The 17119-nt window shown below is 44.7% G+C and overlaps 1 protein-coding gene across 8 annotated transcripts in view; it reads left to right on the forward strand.

Annotated features, from left to right (window-relative positions):
• The window catches only part of LOC102297870 (myomegalin), a 51038-nt gene that overhangs the window by 24159 nt on the left and 9760 nt on the right, over positions 1-17119 (forward strand). For 5 of the 8 annotated variants that reach the window (XM_014333056.2, XM_014333061.2, XM_014333057.2 and 2 more), the window contains exons 1-28: positions 1529-4138; positions 5430-5567; positions 5667-5786; positions 5869-5961; positions 6065-6289; positions 6366-6524; positions 6705-6812; positions 7200-7337; positions 7647-7826; positions 7981-8175; positions 8281-8463; positions 8553-8669; positions 8754-8834; positions 8944-9047; positions 9167-9309; positions 11571-11686; positions 11791-11966; positions 12064-12394; positions 12851-13055; positions 13176-13292; positions 13382-13641; positions 13746-13960; positions 14102-14219; positions 14345-14462; positions 14546-14600; positions 16273-16520; positions 16595-16705; positions 16804-16965. In XM_014333056.2, coding sequence (XP_014188542.1) covers positions 2804-4138; positions 5430-5567; positions 5667-5786; positions 5869-5961; positions 6065-6289; positions 6366-6524; positions 6705-6812; positions 7200-7337; positions 7647-7826; positions 7981-8175; positions 8281-8463; positions 8553-8669; positions 8754-8834; positions 8944-9047; positions 9167-9309; positions 11571-11686; positions 11791-11966; positions 12064-12394; positions 12851-13055; positions 13176-13292; positions 13382-13641; positions 13746-13960; positions 14102-14219; positions 14345-14462; positions 14546-14600; positions 16273-16520; positions 16595-16705; positions 16804-16965 — 5551 coding nt within the window. In that variant the 5' untranslated portion in view covers positions 1529-2803. Of the gene's footprint in view, positions 1-1527; positions 4139-5429; positions 5568-5666; positions 5787-5868; positions 5962-6064; positions 6290-6365; positions 6525-6704; positions 6813-7199; positions 7338-7646; positions 7827-7980; positions 8176-8280; positions 8464-8552; positions 8670-8753; positions 8835-8943; positions 9048-9166; positions 9310-11570; positions 11687-11790; positions 11967-12063; positions 12395-12850; positions 13056-13175; positions 13293-13381; positions 13642-13745; positions 13961-14101; positions 14220-14344; positions 14463-14545; positions 14601-16272; positions 16521-16594; positions 16706-16803; positions 16966-17119 lie in introns of those variants that run through there. The other 3 variants (XM_014333059.2, XM_014333063.2, XM_014333062.2) reach the window with 3 other exon arrangements.

Raw genomic sequence — 17119 nt, forward strand, 5'->3', positions numbered from 1 at the left:
TGAATTGGTTTCTAAATCAGTGGAAGAAACTGTTGTTGTGTGTTCTTACCACAGCTTTCTTTACATGTCCTCACAAACATCAGAAGAGAGCATGTAAGAATGAATTTAACTGGGTTTGTGTGTGTGTGCGCACGTTTCCATGAGGAGCCATCCTTCACGTATGTGTGTGCATGCAGGCGTCTCACTGGTTAGCAGTTTAGCAGTTCTGGTTTCAGCCAAAATATCAATAGGTCAGATTGACCTTTGAGTGCTCGGTGACCCCCGACACTGATATCAGGTTGTGTTGTTTCAGACAGACACCTGCCATAAGAGCTCATAATTAGCTCCCCGGACAACACAGACACTTAGCCAATAATTGTCTGCAGAGAACAGCAGGCTGGACATGAATATAATCTGAAACCTTGTAACATATTTATTTCCAGGATCTCTTTGTCAGGAATAACATGCATAAGTGTAGACCTCTGAAGCAGTTAAAAAGCGAGACGTTTCATAGTAGTTATGAGCATTCGAGTTCTCATTAAATCTGAAAGAAAAACATTTTCGGTTGCATCCTTCCCGCATATGGCTCTCTGCAGCTAAACCTAATTTTAGAGAAAATGACTCAGGTTCAGCAATTAGTCTTCACAAAATCAGCAATCAAAGACTTTGAAGCACACATTAGTGAGGATTTCCAGTCTCATTCTCTGCTCTGACGCAGTACGGCTGCTTTCAGAGAGAAAAATGGTACACGGCAGGCTTCACACTGCATATATCTGCTTGGAACGCACAGTGTGACCATCTGTTTGTGCACCCTCGGGCAAACAAAAATCATAGCCGCTGCAGAGCTGAACTTACATGGTCAAATGCAGGATAAAGCTCTGGTTGTTTGGTCATTACAGTCCAACCATTGTTGAAATATCAGCACCATGGCAACAGAAAATAATTGTAATAATATTGTGCTGGTCTAACATGACACTATTTACAGACTAAAGCCACCATGGCAATTGTGTTATAATCATATAATGATGTTTGATACGTTTGTTAATAGCAGGGCAGTTAATTGTGTTTTTAAGTGTGTCAGTGTATCTATTATTATTATTATTATTATTATTATTATTATTATTATTATTATTATTTTATTATTAATTAATTAATTATTAATTTAGTTAATGACAAACAATTTGATTTCTGATAAAAAACTCTATTAAGAGTTTATTTTCATATGCAGCATCGCTGGCTCATTGCAACACAGGTGTTTTTTGTTATCTGTATTTATTGATTAGTATGTGATATCTTCTATTTTTACTCTGCAAAGCGTCTGCCTGACGACGGAAGGAATAAAGGTCAGGAAGGGGACTCTGGAAGAAACAGAGCATACATTTATTAACCTCGGATGTCTTTTCTTTAGTTTATAATTGCGTGTAGTGGTCTTGTTAATTCTAAATTATTAATGCTTAAAGAAATGTACAATAGTTTCGCACGCGCCCGTGCGTGCGTGCGTGTGTGTGTGTGTGTGACAGAGCGAGAGAGAGAGCGAGAGAGAGATGGGCTGTGTCATAATATTTATGAATGTCTGGAGTGATTTGAGTCCCCAGGTTGACTTGCCTTCGCTGATAATTCAACTGGTTATTAGATAATATTACATTTTATTTTATAAAATGCAGCTGTTTAATATAAATGTGTGCACTGTTGTTCTTTTTCATTCATCCTCAATAAAAGCCCACTTTAAGGGTTAGCATGCGACCATGCTAATACAGCTAATGTGAATTGTATAAAACAAATATAACTTGGAGACGTTTAATTTTATAGTTTAGCGTCATGCTACTGGGCTTTTCACCTGTTCAGTCAGGCGGACGGAGCTTAGCAAACCGGTTAGGAGGAAGTAGCAGACACCCGGGGGAGCGACTCTCTTTCCTGTTTACAAATAAACCCAAAATAGAGGAGATGTTATTTAGGGATGAATTTAAATATGCGTTTTAAAACGAAAGTGTCTATGTTTTGAACCGGTATCTCAGCGGGAGTTAAACTGCGAGCATCTCTGAACGTCTTCACCGGGCTTCTCAACTCCCCCTCGTTTTCCCTGAATGGTGCGCTCCGACGCTGCAGGTCTGGTTCGGGCAGGCGCTTCGTTATCTGACTGGAGGACATCCGACTGGAGTCCGGTGTGTCGTATCTCTGCCTGTTGCTGCTGTAATAGCTCTGAGATGAACAGACAGCCTTTGTTTGGGACACAGACGCCGCCGGAAGAGTCAGAGGATCGTCCTCGGACGCCTGTTACTGCTCGGTGTCCGCGTACTGGGCAGTAGATCCCGTCGCTTCCCGGTCACGATGAACCTGTCGTCGTTCAGAGTGGCTCGCGCCTCCGTGATGGTGCAGAGGCACGTGCGGCTGTGTTGGGAAATGCGAGATACGATGTTTGTTTTTTTGACAGCGTGAGGACACTTTAAAGATAAATACTGCGTCTGATTCACGAGACATTACCTGACCAGTGTGCGCCATTGCGATTCACCTGCCCCTCCATCAGATGAACGGGGATCCTGGATGTCTTTGGATCACAGCTACAGTATAAACTGATCTTACAAGCTCTTTTTTGTCTACCTCCTTTAATTTATCATGGACTTAGAAGTCATCGCATGGACTCGGTTCAATTAGGAGCATTACACTGTCCTGTTTATGTTATTGACATCAGTGCTTGCTCTGAAGCTGGACTCTTCTTGCTGTTTATAAAGCAGCGCAGTCATTCTGAGGACCCATGCTTCCTCACATCCTCATGTTAGAGTAATTAAGATGTTCTGCTCCTCCCTGATAACTATAATACTGTGTAATGTTTGATCTCAAGATGAAGGAGGTGTGTCGTATTTGTGGACGGGAGCTCTGTGGCAACCAGCGAAAATGGATCTTCCATCCTGCTGCCAAACTCAACCTGCACGTGCTGCTCTCTTATGCTGTGGGGCACGAGCTGACCCGGGACGGCAGAGGAGAGTTTGCCTGCTCCAAGTGCACCTTCATGCTGGACCGCATGTACCGCTTCGACACAGTCATCGCTCGTGTGGAGGCCTTGTCCATCGAGAGGTTGCAGCGGCTCCTGCAGGAGAAGCATCGACTGAGGCAGTGCATCAGCGGGCTCTATCGGAAAACCAATTCAGATGAAGGGGCTGTAACATTAAGTGGAAGTGATGACGGACCAGGGGATGGGATGGTGGATATTTCAGGGCTAACTCATGCAAAGTATTGCGCCCTGCTCCAGGAGGATTTAGTCTACTCTTTGTATGAGTCCTGGGCAGATGACAGCCTGGACTGCCAACATCACCACCATCCTCAATGTCCTGCTGCTAAAGGGTCAGAGGTTGCAGTTGAAGGCTCACAACGGTGTACGCCCAGCACTCCCAGAAGGTGCCGGGGATGTTCTTATTGGCGGGTGGCAGACTCTGATTATGAAGCTGTCTGTAAGGTGCCCAGAAAGTTGGCCCGGAGTATTTCTTGTGGGCCATCAACCAGATATTCAGCCAGTGTGGTTGGGGGAAGTGTGACTGGAGGTGGTGCAGGTGGAGAAGGAGAGAGGAAAAATATGGAAGATTCAGAAGACATCACCTCCTCTCAGACTCTAGTTCCTGGATCTCAGGACCCCTCGAGGACCTCAGATAGTGATCGCACTTTAGCTGGGCGAGCCAGCTCAAGCCCCTCTATAGCATCCCTGGAGGCAGCTGAGGAATATATTCAGCCTGGAGCCATAACAGATGGATCCCTGAGCTCCCCAGTGGATGCAATCGAAGACCAGATATCTGACTCCCTCTCTGAGGAGCACATGGGAGCTCCACTTGGCCAAGCCTCTCCTAGACGCACTTTCTCTCTAGCCCTCTCTTTGCTGCAAAGCTGTGCTGTCTACCGGCCAGTCCGGAGCACAAAAGGGAGCAAGCTCCCAGTCTTTCTCAGACGAAGCTCCAGCAACGGGGGCACAAGGTTGTCCTTTACCGATCCCGTTATGGGAATGCCTTATGGAAGCCCAAACGGAGAAAGATACAATCACACGCCAACACCTGAGCTGGATGCCCCTCTGATCAGAGTGGACACTGGGCTGGATCAGGATCTGAACCTGGCAGACTTGGAGAAATTGTTTGAAGATTTGTACAAAGAGTATCCTCCTCCTCCTCCCCACCAGGTACAAAACCTTGATCGGAATGGGGATGTCGGCGAAAAGACGAATTTCATTAGTGCAGAGTGACGGCGCTTGGTACAGTAATGAAGTTGGCCTTTGATGAGCAAACTTGCTACATCTGCAGTAATCTGCCTGAACCAGCCTGACAGGCTTTGATGTTTGACACCGCGGTCTGCCCACAAAACCATTATCACCACATTTTAGCTTAACTATCCACATAAGCCAGCTACACACAGCCTCTGCAGTTAGCTCTCACCCCAAAGGACCTGAGCTTCAGTAGGGTGCAGCCATGTTTAGTTGTGTGGTAACACTATACATTACACAAGCAGTCAGGTGTGGGTAGCATGGCCTAATTAGCTAGTCTGTGTGCGTGAGTGTGCACACATAAAGAACTAATGACGAAGCAAAGCATGGCACATTAGCGTATTTTAGTATTAATATTTGTGTTCTTCCAGCCTTTAATTTGTTACTCCTTATCTAATTTAGTCTTTATGATAAAGCCGAGTGTTTGCAGTAATGATACATGAACACAGCCTTTAGACAGATGAGTCTTGCAGTTTTTCCAGCCTTGCAAAACAAGATTTTCCGCTCCAATATGTAAAGATAAATGTGTGTGGATGAGTTTTTGTGTGTGCTGTAGTTAAAAAAAGTCTAATTTCTCTTACTCCTCTGTAATACCTTGTAGGGGGTATGGATTTGTCTGAAGCCTGTGTTTTTCCCTTACTACGAGCATGTGATCGCCGAGCGGGGAGTGCTCAGTGAATTAGGTTAGATATGGGGAGACGTTAAGACAAAGTGACTCCACTACTGCCCTATTTTCACTCAGAGCCCTTGAGGCAAAGTGATCCACGCGATGTCAGACCACTCTGTCATCTCAATACTGGTTGGCTACTAAAGTCACACTATTTCATGATAAGACCACCTTCTATCTTAATGTGAAAACTCTGAACTGCATCACCCAAACGGCAAACACATAGTGATATTCTTCCTGAAGTTGAAATCATTTATATGCTGGTATGTAGCAGGAGCACAGAGCACTTTGGGTAAACTCACTCATGCATGCAGATGCTCATAAACCACTCGAGTGGTTCTTTCCTTGTCATAGCACACACACGAATGAACAGAGTTTATGTATCTTGTGCACAAAAAGTATTACGTAATATGCTGTGGTGGTTATGAAGGCTTTCTATTTTTTATGAATTTGAGAAAAATGTGTTTTCTAAAAATAATTCAGCTAAAAGATATTGTGAATAGATTTTATAAGGTTAAACTCTGATGTCTTAACCTTTTCCAGAGTCTTGTTGAAGAGCAGCAGAGCCAGCTCAACCAGTATGAGTGTGCGGCCGGTCAGTGTGTCAGCGAGCTGCAGAAGGCCCAGCTCCAGGTCCAATCCCTGCAGGCCAAAATCCAGGAGAGCGAGGCCAACAACATGGTGATCCTCATTAAAACACATTACAGCAGCTGGATATGTTCTTTTATTGTGCATCAGGCTGATGGCAGCCTAACCTAACCTTTCTGCCTCCGTCTGTAGAAGCTGCAGGAGAAGCTGAGTGAGATGGAGTGCGAGCTACGTTCGCTTCGCCAGGCCTCTCAGAGTCAGGAAAGAACCATTCAGGGCCTCACAGAGTCTCTCAGCACCAAAGACAGCGAGGTGTGTGTCTGTTTGTACCTAATCAAGGATCGCTGTGACGTGATTTGTAAACCTGTTGTAAATGTGCTGATTCTGCTCTAAGGCCCAGGAGCTGTACCAGCTGATTGAAGGGCAGAACACCACACTTTGCAAGCTGCAGGAAATAGCCCATCACAGCCAGCTTGCTCAAAGCAAGGTGAAACTTTTGACCTGTTTTTTAATCAAAAATGTAAATGTTGTCCTCAGTGTGAAAACATGTTGTGTTTTTGACCTTGGTCTGTGGTCGTTCCTCTCTTCAGGCTCCGGCAGGAGTTAGCGAGTCCTTGGCGCTGGCTCAGCTGCAGGGCGAGCTGGTCGGGGTGCAGAGCTCCCTGTTCTCTCTTGGACTGGAGCTGGAGGCCAGCCAGAGGAGTCTGAGACAGAGCCAGAGGCAAGCCGATGACCTGATGAGGTTCAGGGAGAGACTAAACTCAGATCTACAGGAGGCACTGCAGCACAGAGAGGTCACCGAAAAACACAATCAGGTCAGTCTGGTTGTGACAGTGTGAGTAAACCTAACATGTTACACAGCACGTTTAACATACTTTCTTTCTACTGCAGGACCTGCGCTGCGCCCTTCACAAACTTCGCACTGAGCTTCAGGCCAAAGAAGCAGCTTTAAAAGAGAGCGAAGCAGAGAAACACGCTGTGACGCAGGAGAAAGACCGGAGCGTCGCACAGCTCAAAAGCGCTCTGCAGGACAAGGAGCAACAGTTGCAGGTGACATGCACAATTCCACACAGTCTGCTTACATAATATATATACTGTGTACATTCATACAGTATATATATATATATATATATATATATATATATATACACACACACACACACACACACATACATATTAGGCACACACACACTTCTTTTTTAGCCCATCTAAAAATATATTAATCTGTAGGAGTACTCAGAGATGGTGGAATCAACTGGAAGCGCCAAACCAAATCCAAGAGACGCCCTGCTTGAGAAACTGAGGGAGCGCATTAAAGAAAGAGACAGAGCTCTGGAGGTAAACAAGCACACAGATTCACAGCAGGGATTGAAACTTGTGGCAGATACTGAAAACAACTCATTTTAGCCACGGTTACATTCGCCTCACAAACTGATGTGCATTCATTGTCGGGACAGTGGGAAGGCTTTTAGTCACAAACGAGTATCAGTCAAGAGTCATGGGCACACAGCAATACAGACTCACACACCAAAAGGTCAGTGTGCAGTAATATTTTACTGCAGTGGGAAGAAATATATGAATTAAAAAGGTGACGATGAAAAGCATGTGTTAAATCTCTCGGTGTTAGCTACTGCATAGCTAAACATTTTATGCAGTAAACTACAAAACTATGAAGTGCAAAGAACACGGTGAAGGTTGAGGATGCTTTTCCATCGCTGCCTGCAGCAATCCATCGATGACAAGTTCCACTGTGTGGAGGAGCGTGAGGGCCAGGTGAGGAGGCTGCAGCTGGCTCTGAGAGAGAAGGAGCGAGACCTGGAGAGACTCCGCTGCATTCTGTCCAACAACGAGGAGACCATCACGGTACGCTCGCGACACGCAGCATCATCATGTCCAAACTGTTTGGTGTGGACACACTAGAACATGCATATTATGCAGATTAAAGCTCACAGTTTAAAACAAGCTTGAACCAATAAGCCAAGTGCATCACATTTAATAAATTGTGAATAAATTAAAAAATTTTAGTTGTCATAACGCTCAGTAAACTCTCCATTTTCAAGAAAATTGAATTTTTCTGGCAGTTATTTCATGCTTCAGGTTTTATAGCATTAAACATATTACTCAGTATCTAAAGTTATGCACTGATATATTTTTGGTGATCGTGACCACCAGAGTCTTGACGGTTTGGTGCGGGGTAAAGAGCTGGAGCTGGAGCAGGCAGCAGAGGCCTACAGGAACCTCCAGTGGTTGAAGCAGCAGAGCGACGAGAAGGAGAGAAACTCCCTGAGAGAGAAAGACACCATCATAACCCAGCTACAAGCAGCACTACAGACACGCAGCCAGGAGGCTCAGGTACACACTGGCATTTACAACAGCTTTCTGTTTCAATTATTCTCAGTTGTTTGCGGTGTAAATGTTCAAAGCTTTGAAAAACCATCCCATGTCGACAAACCTGTCTCACCAGTTTCTTACTAATTGCTCTGTTTGTTGTGTTGTGCGTGTGCAGGATCTCACAGCTGCCCTCGTCGCCAGAGTTCAGGCCGGTCCCACTGAGGTTGTGGAGGAGCTGAAGGCTCGGTTGGCTCTGAAAGAGAAACTCTTCCAGGAGCTTTTGGGAGACCGCAGCAGGCAGTCTAAGGAACAACAAGCACAGATCCAGGATCTGCTCAGCACTCTCAGCTCCAAAGACCAGTATCTGCAGGTGGGCGACATCGTGACATCGAAGTGCAGCTGGTAGATTATAGGTTTGGGCCGTACAAAAAGGCGGTTCAGGAAGATAAAGTGTAACCTGATCTTTCTCTCTCAGGACTACTCCTACAGGCTTTCCTTAGTGATCAGTGAGCGGACTGGCCAGCTACAGGAGCTTCGCAAGCAGCTGTCAGAAAGAGAGCAGGAGCTGCATGAACTGAGATGGGACAAGCAGAGAGACATGGGAGGAGAGACGGAGCATCTGCAGAGTCTCCTTAAAGAGAAGGAGGCTTTTATCAAGGTACTTGCTCCGACATTTTCCCTTGGCTGTTTGTCTTTCTATAGATCCTGTACACCTGGTGTTCACAGGCTACTTTATCACACTGTCAGGAGCTGATGAAGGCTCAGGAAGAGGCCATGCAGCCGTTTTCCAAGGAGAGCGAGGCAGAGATTAAGGCTCTGAAGGAAGACATGCAGCTGGTGCTGAAAAAGGAGGCAGAGGCTCAGGTATCAGTGAAGCTCTTGAGCTGATGCACTAAAATTTCCTGTTTTTTAATCTTTTAGTGACATCTTTGGGTTCTTTTTCTGCAGAAGGAGATCTCTGCTCTGCGTTTGTCTTTAGCTCACCAGCAGTCAGAAGGAGATGCCACAAAAGACAACACTGATCACAAAGTATGATTATTGCTTCATTTCGAGTCGCTTAGACAGTGTTTAGACATTTGTATTCCTTAGGAAATAACCACTTTACTCCTTTTTAACCCTCCCCGCCACTGTGATTCAGCATGTGCTGGAGCAGCTGGTATCAGAGTACAGCAAGCTGAATGACGCCTTGAGGGCAGAGAAGAGGTTATACCAAAATCTCACTCACATTCATAAGAGTGACAGGTAGGGAAATTCCACGCAGGTCTTGTGACGCTCTGGATTCCTGCAAAGCTTTTTTTTTTTTGTCCTTTCTTTTTTGTTTTCAAAAACACCATTTTGTTCTGGTCTTTTTGATTTTGCAGCAGCTCAGAGAAGATCCAGGCCCTCCACATGGAGTTGGATTCAGTTCAGGCACTCCGCAGACAGCTGGAGGAGGTCCTGTCTCGGACCCGTAACACGGCCCTGCTACTGGACAGGGCAGCTAAAAAGCAGCCTGACTTTGGAGGTGGGAACGGGCAGGGTCCAGCCTCCAAGGCTGCAAGCACCATTGTCACCTGATGCTCTGTGTGACCACAGCACCACTCAGTGACACTCTAAATGTGAGATGGAGCTGTCTCCAACCACTGACGGTCAGGTTTATGAAACATTGCGTTCCTGAAGTAAGAGAAAGAGATCTATATTTTAAAAAAGCCAAAATCTGACCCTCAGTGTGCAGGCAGCTTTGTCCAAATAACACAAACACTCCTCTTAATGGTATGAAGTGAAAATGTGCAACTCAGAGTTTAATTTATTAATATATTTTGTGAGTGTGGTGTGAATCTGTTGGGTTTTTTATATTGTTTTTTTTGAGGATTGCCTGCATATTGCTTTGTAGCTCGATTGTTCGCTATTGCCATTTCTGTGTACTGTCTCTCACCGGTGTCGCTCTTCCAGCCTTACTGTCACAGTGAAGTCACGTCTTGTGGAGAAATTCAAGCTCATGCCTTACAGTGAAACGTCTCACCATCCATCATTTGTTTTATATCATCTGTTTGTCAGCAGGATTGTGCGTGCACGCTTAGCGAAGGCCCAGGAAACAAATCCAAAAAAGACGGCCTCGTACTTTCCTTTAGTTGTGTGTTAGCTCTGATAGATATGCATGATAGAGTAGGCTAGTCGTTTTAGATATAAGCTGGCAGATGCTTTATGTTGTAGTAATTTTATATGATATGCATATTTTTAGCAGCTCTGCTTCTAGATCCAGCTTTGTACAGAGATAGGATCATCTAGACAGTGCTCTCTATTAATGACAGGAGATGTGAACACCAGAAATAAACCTTGCATATGAATTATTTATATGAGGTAGAGTACATTTTCTAGGGATTTTGTGCCCCCGATCTTTTCATCTAGCCTCACAGATGGAATCACCGTCAAAGCTCCTTCTACTTCTTCTTCTTTTTTTGTGTTTTAAATGCATCAAAAATAAACATGTGCTGGCTTTTTGTCAAAAGCACTTCTGGTATGGATTTCTCTTTATTGTGTTTAATTAGGAAACCTGAAATCCTCCACTTATTCCTTGACATACCTTCCGTCTTTCCCCTCAGAGCAACCCACAGTATATATCATCTCTCTGAGCCTCTACCCAGAGTAGAAATATTATTTACCCGCCCTCCTCAGCCTCTCAACTTTGCCTTTTTTTGTCCTAAAGTGCAAATTTAAAACCATATGAACACATGCTAGAACTTTTAATATATAAATACAAAGGCAACAAACAGCAACGTGTATTCTTAACACAAACTCGGTCCCAATTAATTTTCCTTCATGTCCTTCCTCCCTCATGCATGATAGTGTGGCATGGTTTTCATGTTTGCATGGCTTCCACTGTAATGCCCAGTGAAATATTCATAAACACAAAGCCCGTGTGGCCGGTCACTCAGTGTCCTCACGATCTAGCTTGAATAAAAATACAATTCAAGTCCCTCTTCCTACACCTTCCTCATATGTGGTGACATTATGTAGTGTCACAGTGTGTAAACAGGGTGCCACATTACACCAGTCAAGCCTGCAGGGACACATTACTCAATCAGTATTGCCTCAGCAGTTTTGCTGAGTTTCCTGCCCTCTCGCCAACAACACAGAGACATTTAGTGCTGTATGCTTCATTAAAGGTGGACACATTCTGATAATTAGCACCCGTTAAACCTGCTCTGACTATGAAACAATCCTTTAATATGTCCCCACAATGCAGTGAGCAACTCTAGACACAAACCCACACCTATGATTCACATGTAGCTCTGTGCAGTGCGTGCGAAGGCCTATTATGTAAAACAGTTTCCCTTAGAAATTCTTTTCAGTCACTTTCCTGATGTTCCTGCTCTCTCTGCGAGTGCGTATACAATATTAAAAACAGAACAGAGAAGAGAACATGCAGTACTCGGTCACAACAACCTCCTTTAATCCCTGCAAACAGTCGTTACTCTAAATCTGCTACAGTTGTGTCATTTTTAGGTGTTTAAAGTGGCCTTCACACACACACTGTTACTGAGTGCACCGGTTTTTTGGCTGGCTTGCAACGTATGACATAACATTTCCCTTAAGTCCCATGACTTCCAAAGTGGTGATTCAGTGGAGAGAGAGAGAGGACTGTGGAAAGAATGGGATAGAGTGGATGCCGAGGAGGGAGAGGCTTAAAAACTACAGGACTGAGAGAAAACCAGGGGGTTTGAGATTTAAAGAAAAGAACCAAAGCAAGTGGATACTTTCCCTAAATGGTCATTTTGTTTCCAGAGCTCAGCACAGAGGAGGAAGAGGGAGACGATGAAGACGGCAGCAGTGAGGAGTTCACAGACAGCATAGAGGAGGATGACGATAGCGTGAATGCCAGAAGTTTGACCTCCGGTCAGGTAAAGTGCTTTTACTAACACTTCACTGTGACCATTAAGAGCATCTCACCTACTCCCATGACTTAAAGGGTAAGAACTAAGAAGTATTATTTCTAACTCTGTAGGCTTCTGTTAAGGCTCAAGGACCTGAGTGTGTGACCCGAGGGCTGGTGAGGGGGGCACAGTCCCAGACAGCTGATGTAAAGCAGCTCGATGAAGCAAAGAAGACACTCGAGTTCGAGCTTGAAGAAATAAAGTCACAGCTGGAGAGGGATGGATACACCTCTGTAGCTCAGATGAGGTGTGTAATTTGCTTTAAATGACTTATTGTTTACCTGATCGTGCTGTGTTTGATGGCACCATTATGCTTATTTGTCCTTCTGTTCGACTTTTGCTAGGAGTGCCCTGCAGAAGCTGCAAAGGGAGAACCAGGCCCTGAAAGAAAACCAAGTACGAGCTGTAGTGGTGGGGACAAACACAGAGAAGAGTCTGAGCCCAGAAGAAGAACAGGAAGAAGAAGAAGAAGAGGAGGAGGAAGAAGAAGAGGAGGAGGAGGAAGAGGATACTGAGGAAGAAGATGAACTGGAAACATCTCCGGTGCCGGCGGGGAAGCGAGGTCCTCCATGTGTTAGTCTGAGCAACGAGCCAGGGAAGAGGCACTGCATGAGGCCATGCTCTCTGAACCTGGGCACACTGACATCTCACCATCTCACACACCAACCTGAAGCGGTAACACATCATACCCTCATTATCTGATCATTATTACAGATTTAGTGTGATTCTCTTTAGTGTTAGAGAGAATAAAATGACCAGACAGTTTAATACCAGAAACAGTACTCAGATCATTAAATGTAACATATACAGTTTAGATGGGAAAATATGTTAGAAACAATTGAAGGGCAACAAAGTGTCGCTAGTAAAGTTTAATTTAGTCTGATACTGCTTATAATTGGATCATCAGTAATCCAGGTGTACTAAATAGTTGTACTAACAAGTTTAAATGTAATCATATTAATTGACATGTTTTACATATAAACGTAGCTCTTAAAAAAGAATCAGAAACAGTCAGTTAATGTCTTGTTATATGTGATATTTCAGTGCAAGAGATGCTGTATGACTAAATAATTAAATGATGTGCCTGTGAAGATTACACATCAGTGTTGCTTAGATGCTTTGCTTTTGCAGGAGACAGCGGTCGCCGGTGACAGCTCTCAGGTCAGAGCGCTCTGGCGAGAAAAAGAGGATGGCCTCCGTGAACAGGCGTCTCGTCTGCACGCTGATCTGACTCTGAGCCAGCAGGAGAACAGAGAGCTGCAAGAGAGGCTGATGGTGTCTGAGGCCACGGTCCAAGCTCAGGCCGAACAGCTGAAGGAGTACAGAGATCTGCTCAGTGAGTCACTCTGAGGCGCATGTATAAAGGAAGGCTGGGATGAGTTAGACAAATACATTTAAACATATTTAATTATTTGGTATAAAGGAATGAAGTAAGTTCTGCCTCATGTCTGTGCAGCCGAGACGTCTGTCCAGCAGGCCAACAAGCAGGTGCAGGTGGATCTTCAGGATCTGGGTTATGAAACTTGTGGCCGGAGTGAGAACGAAGCAGAGAGAGAAGACACCAGCAGCCCAGGTGATGAACAAAGATCTGATTCATTTTAGACCAAACACATGCTCTTTAAGATACTCTCATTAATCATGTCTCACCTCTCCTCCTTGCAGAGTTTGATGACCTAGAGATGTGCACGTCGCTGTCCCATCCTCAGGACTGTGAGGGTGGTGGCTGGTACGCTGGAAGGTGCAGCAGTAACAGAAGCGCTTATGAAATGAGGGATGAGTCGGCGTCTCTCCAGCATCTGGTCCAGGATCTGCGCTCACAGCTGACTCGCTGTCACAAAGTGATCCGTGGACTGCAGCTCCGTGTCCGGTCTTTGTCTGCGACCAGCGACTACGCCTCCAGCTTGGAGCGCACGCCCCGCAAGGTACTGACTCACCAACAAATGCTGTACTTTAAATTTATTTAATGTTAAAGAAAAAACATTTCAAAAAACAAGGGTTTTTTTTGCTTTTCATCCTCACCCTTTAGGTAAACTGGGCGCTTGAAAGATCACCAGCCCCGAGTGGTGTGGAAGAGGATGAAGGCTGGTTATCTGATACCCAAGGGGCTCGTCCAGCGTCCAAGCCCAGCAGGGAGCTCCAAGAACTGATGGAACGAGTCGCGTCGCTGGAGGCTCAGTTGAAAACTACCAGATCGGAGGGCAAAGGCCAAGCAGAAGAAGGGAAATGTGCCACCTGGCCTGGGTAGGTTAGCAGCGATAATGTGGCAGTGTTGCACATTTACTTTTTATCTAGAATCAGTTGATGTATGCACATAAGAGCGAGACTAATCTCCCTTAACACTGCGGTGCATTTTGTCCCTGTGGCGGCTGATTGTCTGTGCAGGAAGTACAACTCTCTGATCCAGGCTCAAGCTCGTGAGCTGTCCCACCTGAGGCAGCGGATGAGAGAAGGGCAAGGAGTCTGTCACATCCTGACCCAACACCTGGGAGACACCACCAAGGTGCTGCAAACACACTCCCTGATTCAGTGATATTTTCTACATTTTATCAACATGGAGAGAGAATAAAGTTCTAGCAAAGTTCATAGCAGATTCTCACAGATGCACTAAACGTCAACAACTTTCAGGCTTTTGAGGAGCTCCTGCGGGCCAATGATATTGACTACTACATGGGTCAGAGCTTCAGGGAGCAGCTGGCACAGAGCACTGCCCTGGCACAAAGAGTGGTCACCAAGATTAGTGGACGTAAGGAACGTTTTAAAAAAAAAAACTGTTTCTACTGTTATTTAAAATCTCACCGCTCCATCTTTCCTCTTTTCTCTCCACAGGAGAACGTGTAGAGAGCCATGACGACAAGACAGGCCATGAGTTGCTCGCTTTGCGGTAAGTGAGCTTGTTCATATCTATATGTGTAATGTGAGAATATGTAGGAGATTAAACTATTTTAGGGTGGTAGCAATTAAACCAAGGAGCGATCTTTGCTCAAAATCAAGCAACCAGCAACATCTGGGGATGAAAGGTGAAGCCATCACTGTTCGAATAATTAGTTGAGCCTGGTTCCAAAATCAAGTCAGTCCCCAGAAACTGACACAGACCAAAATTTAAGCAGAAGCATGAAGATCAGTTTTGGTCTTTATCAAAACTGCAGTGTCACCTGCAGTTTTGTGATCTGTTGACCCCCACTGAACTTAATAGCTCACTTTGCAGCACTAAGTCTGTCCTGCTGATTAGTTTGCTCTGTCATGTGACACGCTGTGAGGAGCTGTCTGCATAGCTACTTACGTTGGAGAGAAGACAGAATGCTGTTAATCCACACGCGGGCCACCACGCGGATCATTTAAGTTACTCTAGCTGAACAGACAGCTTCCCGGTGTCCACCCAGACAGGCTTTAAAATGCTCAGTGTTTCTGTATCCTTCACAGCTTGGCACACTGTTTCTGTTGGATTCATGCTAAGTCACTTATTCGTGGATTTCTGTTGTATTGACGCTTGCTGCTGTACTGATAAATATTTGTTTTGAAATATTTTCCAGCATGCAACATTTTTAAGGGTTATCAGGAAAGCTGGTGAAATAAAAAAAACAAAGACACTTAAAAAAAAAAAAGATGCTGTCAGAGAGCCAGGGGACCCAAAACAGTAAGAGAGACACAAATACATAGCATGAGGGTCTGTAAGGCCTCTAGACCCACTTGTGACTCACTAGAAGTGATTTCTCATCTTCTATATAAATGTGTCTGCACGGTCAGTTTCTCTCATTTAATTTCATTCGACTTTGGTTGCAATTCTTTTGGGTGCTTACACAGAAGATGTCCACACATCGTTGCATCACACACATTACTGATGCAAGAACAGAACAGGACATCATGTGATGTCTCAAAATTTGGGCCAGCCTATGAGGATGGATGATGACAGTGCATAAATTTACAGTAGTCAAGAACATAGTGTAGTAGCTATGCAAGCCTTTGATTTAGTAGTGATTTTAGAACAGTATAAAAAGTACCTAAAACTACTGTAATCCATGGCTTCCTGGAGCTAACACATAGTATGTTGTTGACAGGCATGAAGGCACTATTAACATAAAATACACATTAATAGGCATCTTATTAGGACTTATAAGCACCTCACACCCTATTAGTTAATGCTCTTTAAATGGGCTTTAATATAAAGTGAGTTATCCTGTGCTCATATAGGGAAGAAGAGCTCTTTTCACAGTAATAGTGTTGTTTATGTTGTCTAATATTACTGGAAAAAATTTTCCTTTCCTATTTCCCTCAATGTTGATGCGTTTTCTGTTTTCTGTGCATCCAAATGAAAAAACTGACCAATAAGCAAATGTAAAAGCATTTACTTCGATTCGAGGAGGAACTAGTTAGACTTTCATCAGAACCTTGAACTCAAAAAACATTTTTTTGATCATGACTCAAGAGTTCAGAGGCTAATTCCTACAAAGAACACACAAATGTGTAATAGAATGAAATGAAAGTGATTAGGTTTAATATGTGAAAGGTCAGAGTTCAGTTTCATTGTGATATCATGACCTTCTGTCCACGTGCAGGTTAAGTAAGGAGTTGCAGCAGAAAGATAAAATCATCGAATCACTCCACACGAAGCTGCAGCACCGTCCCGAGACCCCGTCCAGTTGCCACGCCCTCTCTGAGACTACGGACCAATCAGATAGGACCTCTTTAGTGTCCGATGAGTACCAAACCAATGAAGACTTGGAGCTGTGCTCTGATTTGGACACCAGGGAATATCAGGAGGAACACCGACTCCGGCAGCCAGGACTCGGATCAGATCCGGAAGGTATTGTTGATGTTAATCTCTCTTTCTGTGAAATGCATCTTTCTATCATTTCACCTTCCATTCCCCTCTTTTAGTCCGTTCCTCTATCCCACCACCTCTTCCTCCTCCTCCTCTTCATGGCCTCCTCAAGTCTTCAAGCAGCTGTCCCAACATGCTTTGCACAGCCGCTGTGGGTTTGACCAGAGGTAGGGGAGTCACAGACGGCTGTTGACTTGCAAAGATCATTTTCTTTTTTCCTCCTCATCCTTTCGTCTTCTGTATGTGTCCTGTCATTCTCCTCCAGCCCTTTTCAGTGAGCCTGTCTCCTCCTCCCTCTCTATCCCCTCTGGCCCTGACGGCTGGGGTCACGAAGTTATGTTTGACCCCCGGCCCAGAGCTCTCTCTGTGATGGCTGTTCGCCCAGAGCTGGACACGCTGTACAAACAGATGAATGAGCAGAACAGGGGTGAGGGGCCAAAGAGAGTGTGCCATGTGTGGAAAATACTCAAAACCTGTCTGAAACTACAGTCACACTTGGAATTGTATAGAATGTTTGACTGATCTCTGACAATTTTTGTGTGTGTGTGTGTGTGTGTGTGTGTGTGTGTGTGTGTGTGTGT

Source organism: Haplochromis burtoni, unplaced genomic scaffold (genome assembly GCF_018398535.1).
Source record: "Haplochromis burtoni strain Fernald_Lab_line unplaced genomic scaffold, NCSU_Asbu1 Contig_41, whole genome shotgun sequence".
Lineage (NCBI taxonomy): Eukaryota > Metazoa > Chordata > Actinopteri > Cichliformes > Cichlidae > Haplochromis > Haplochromis burtoni.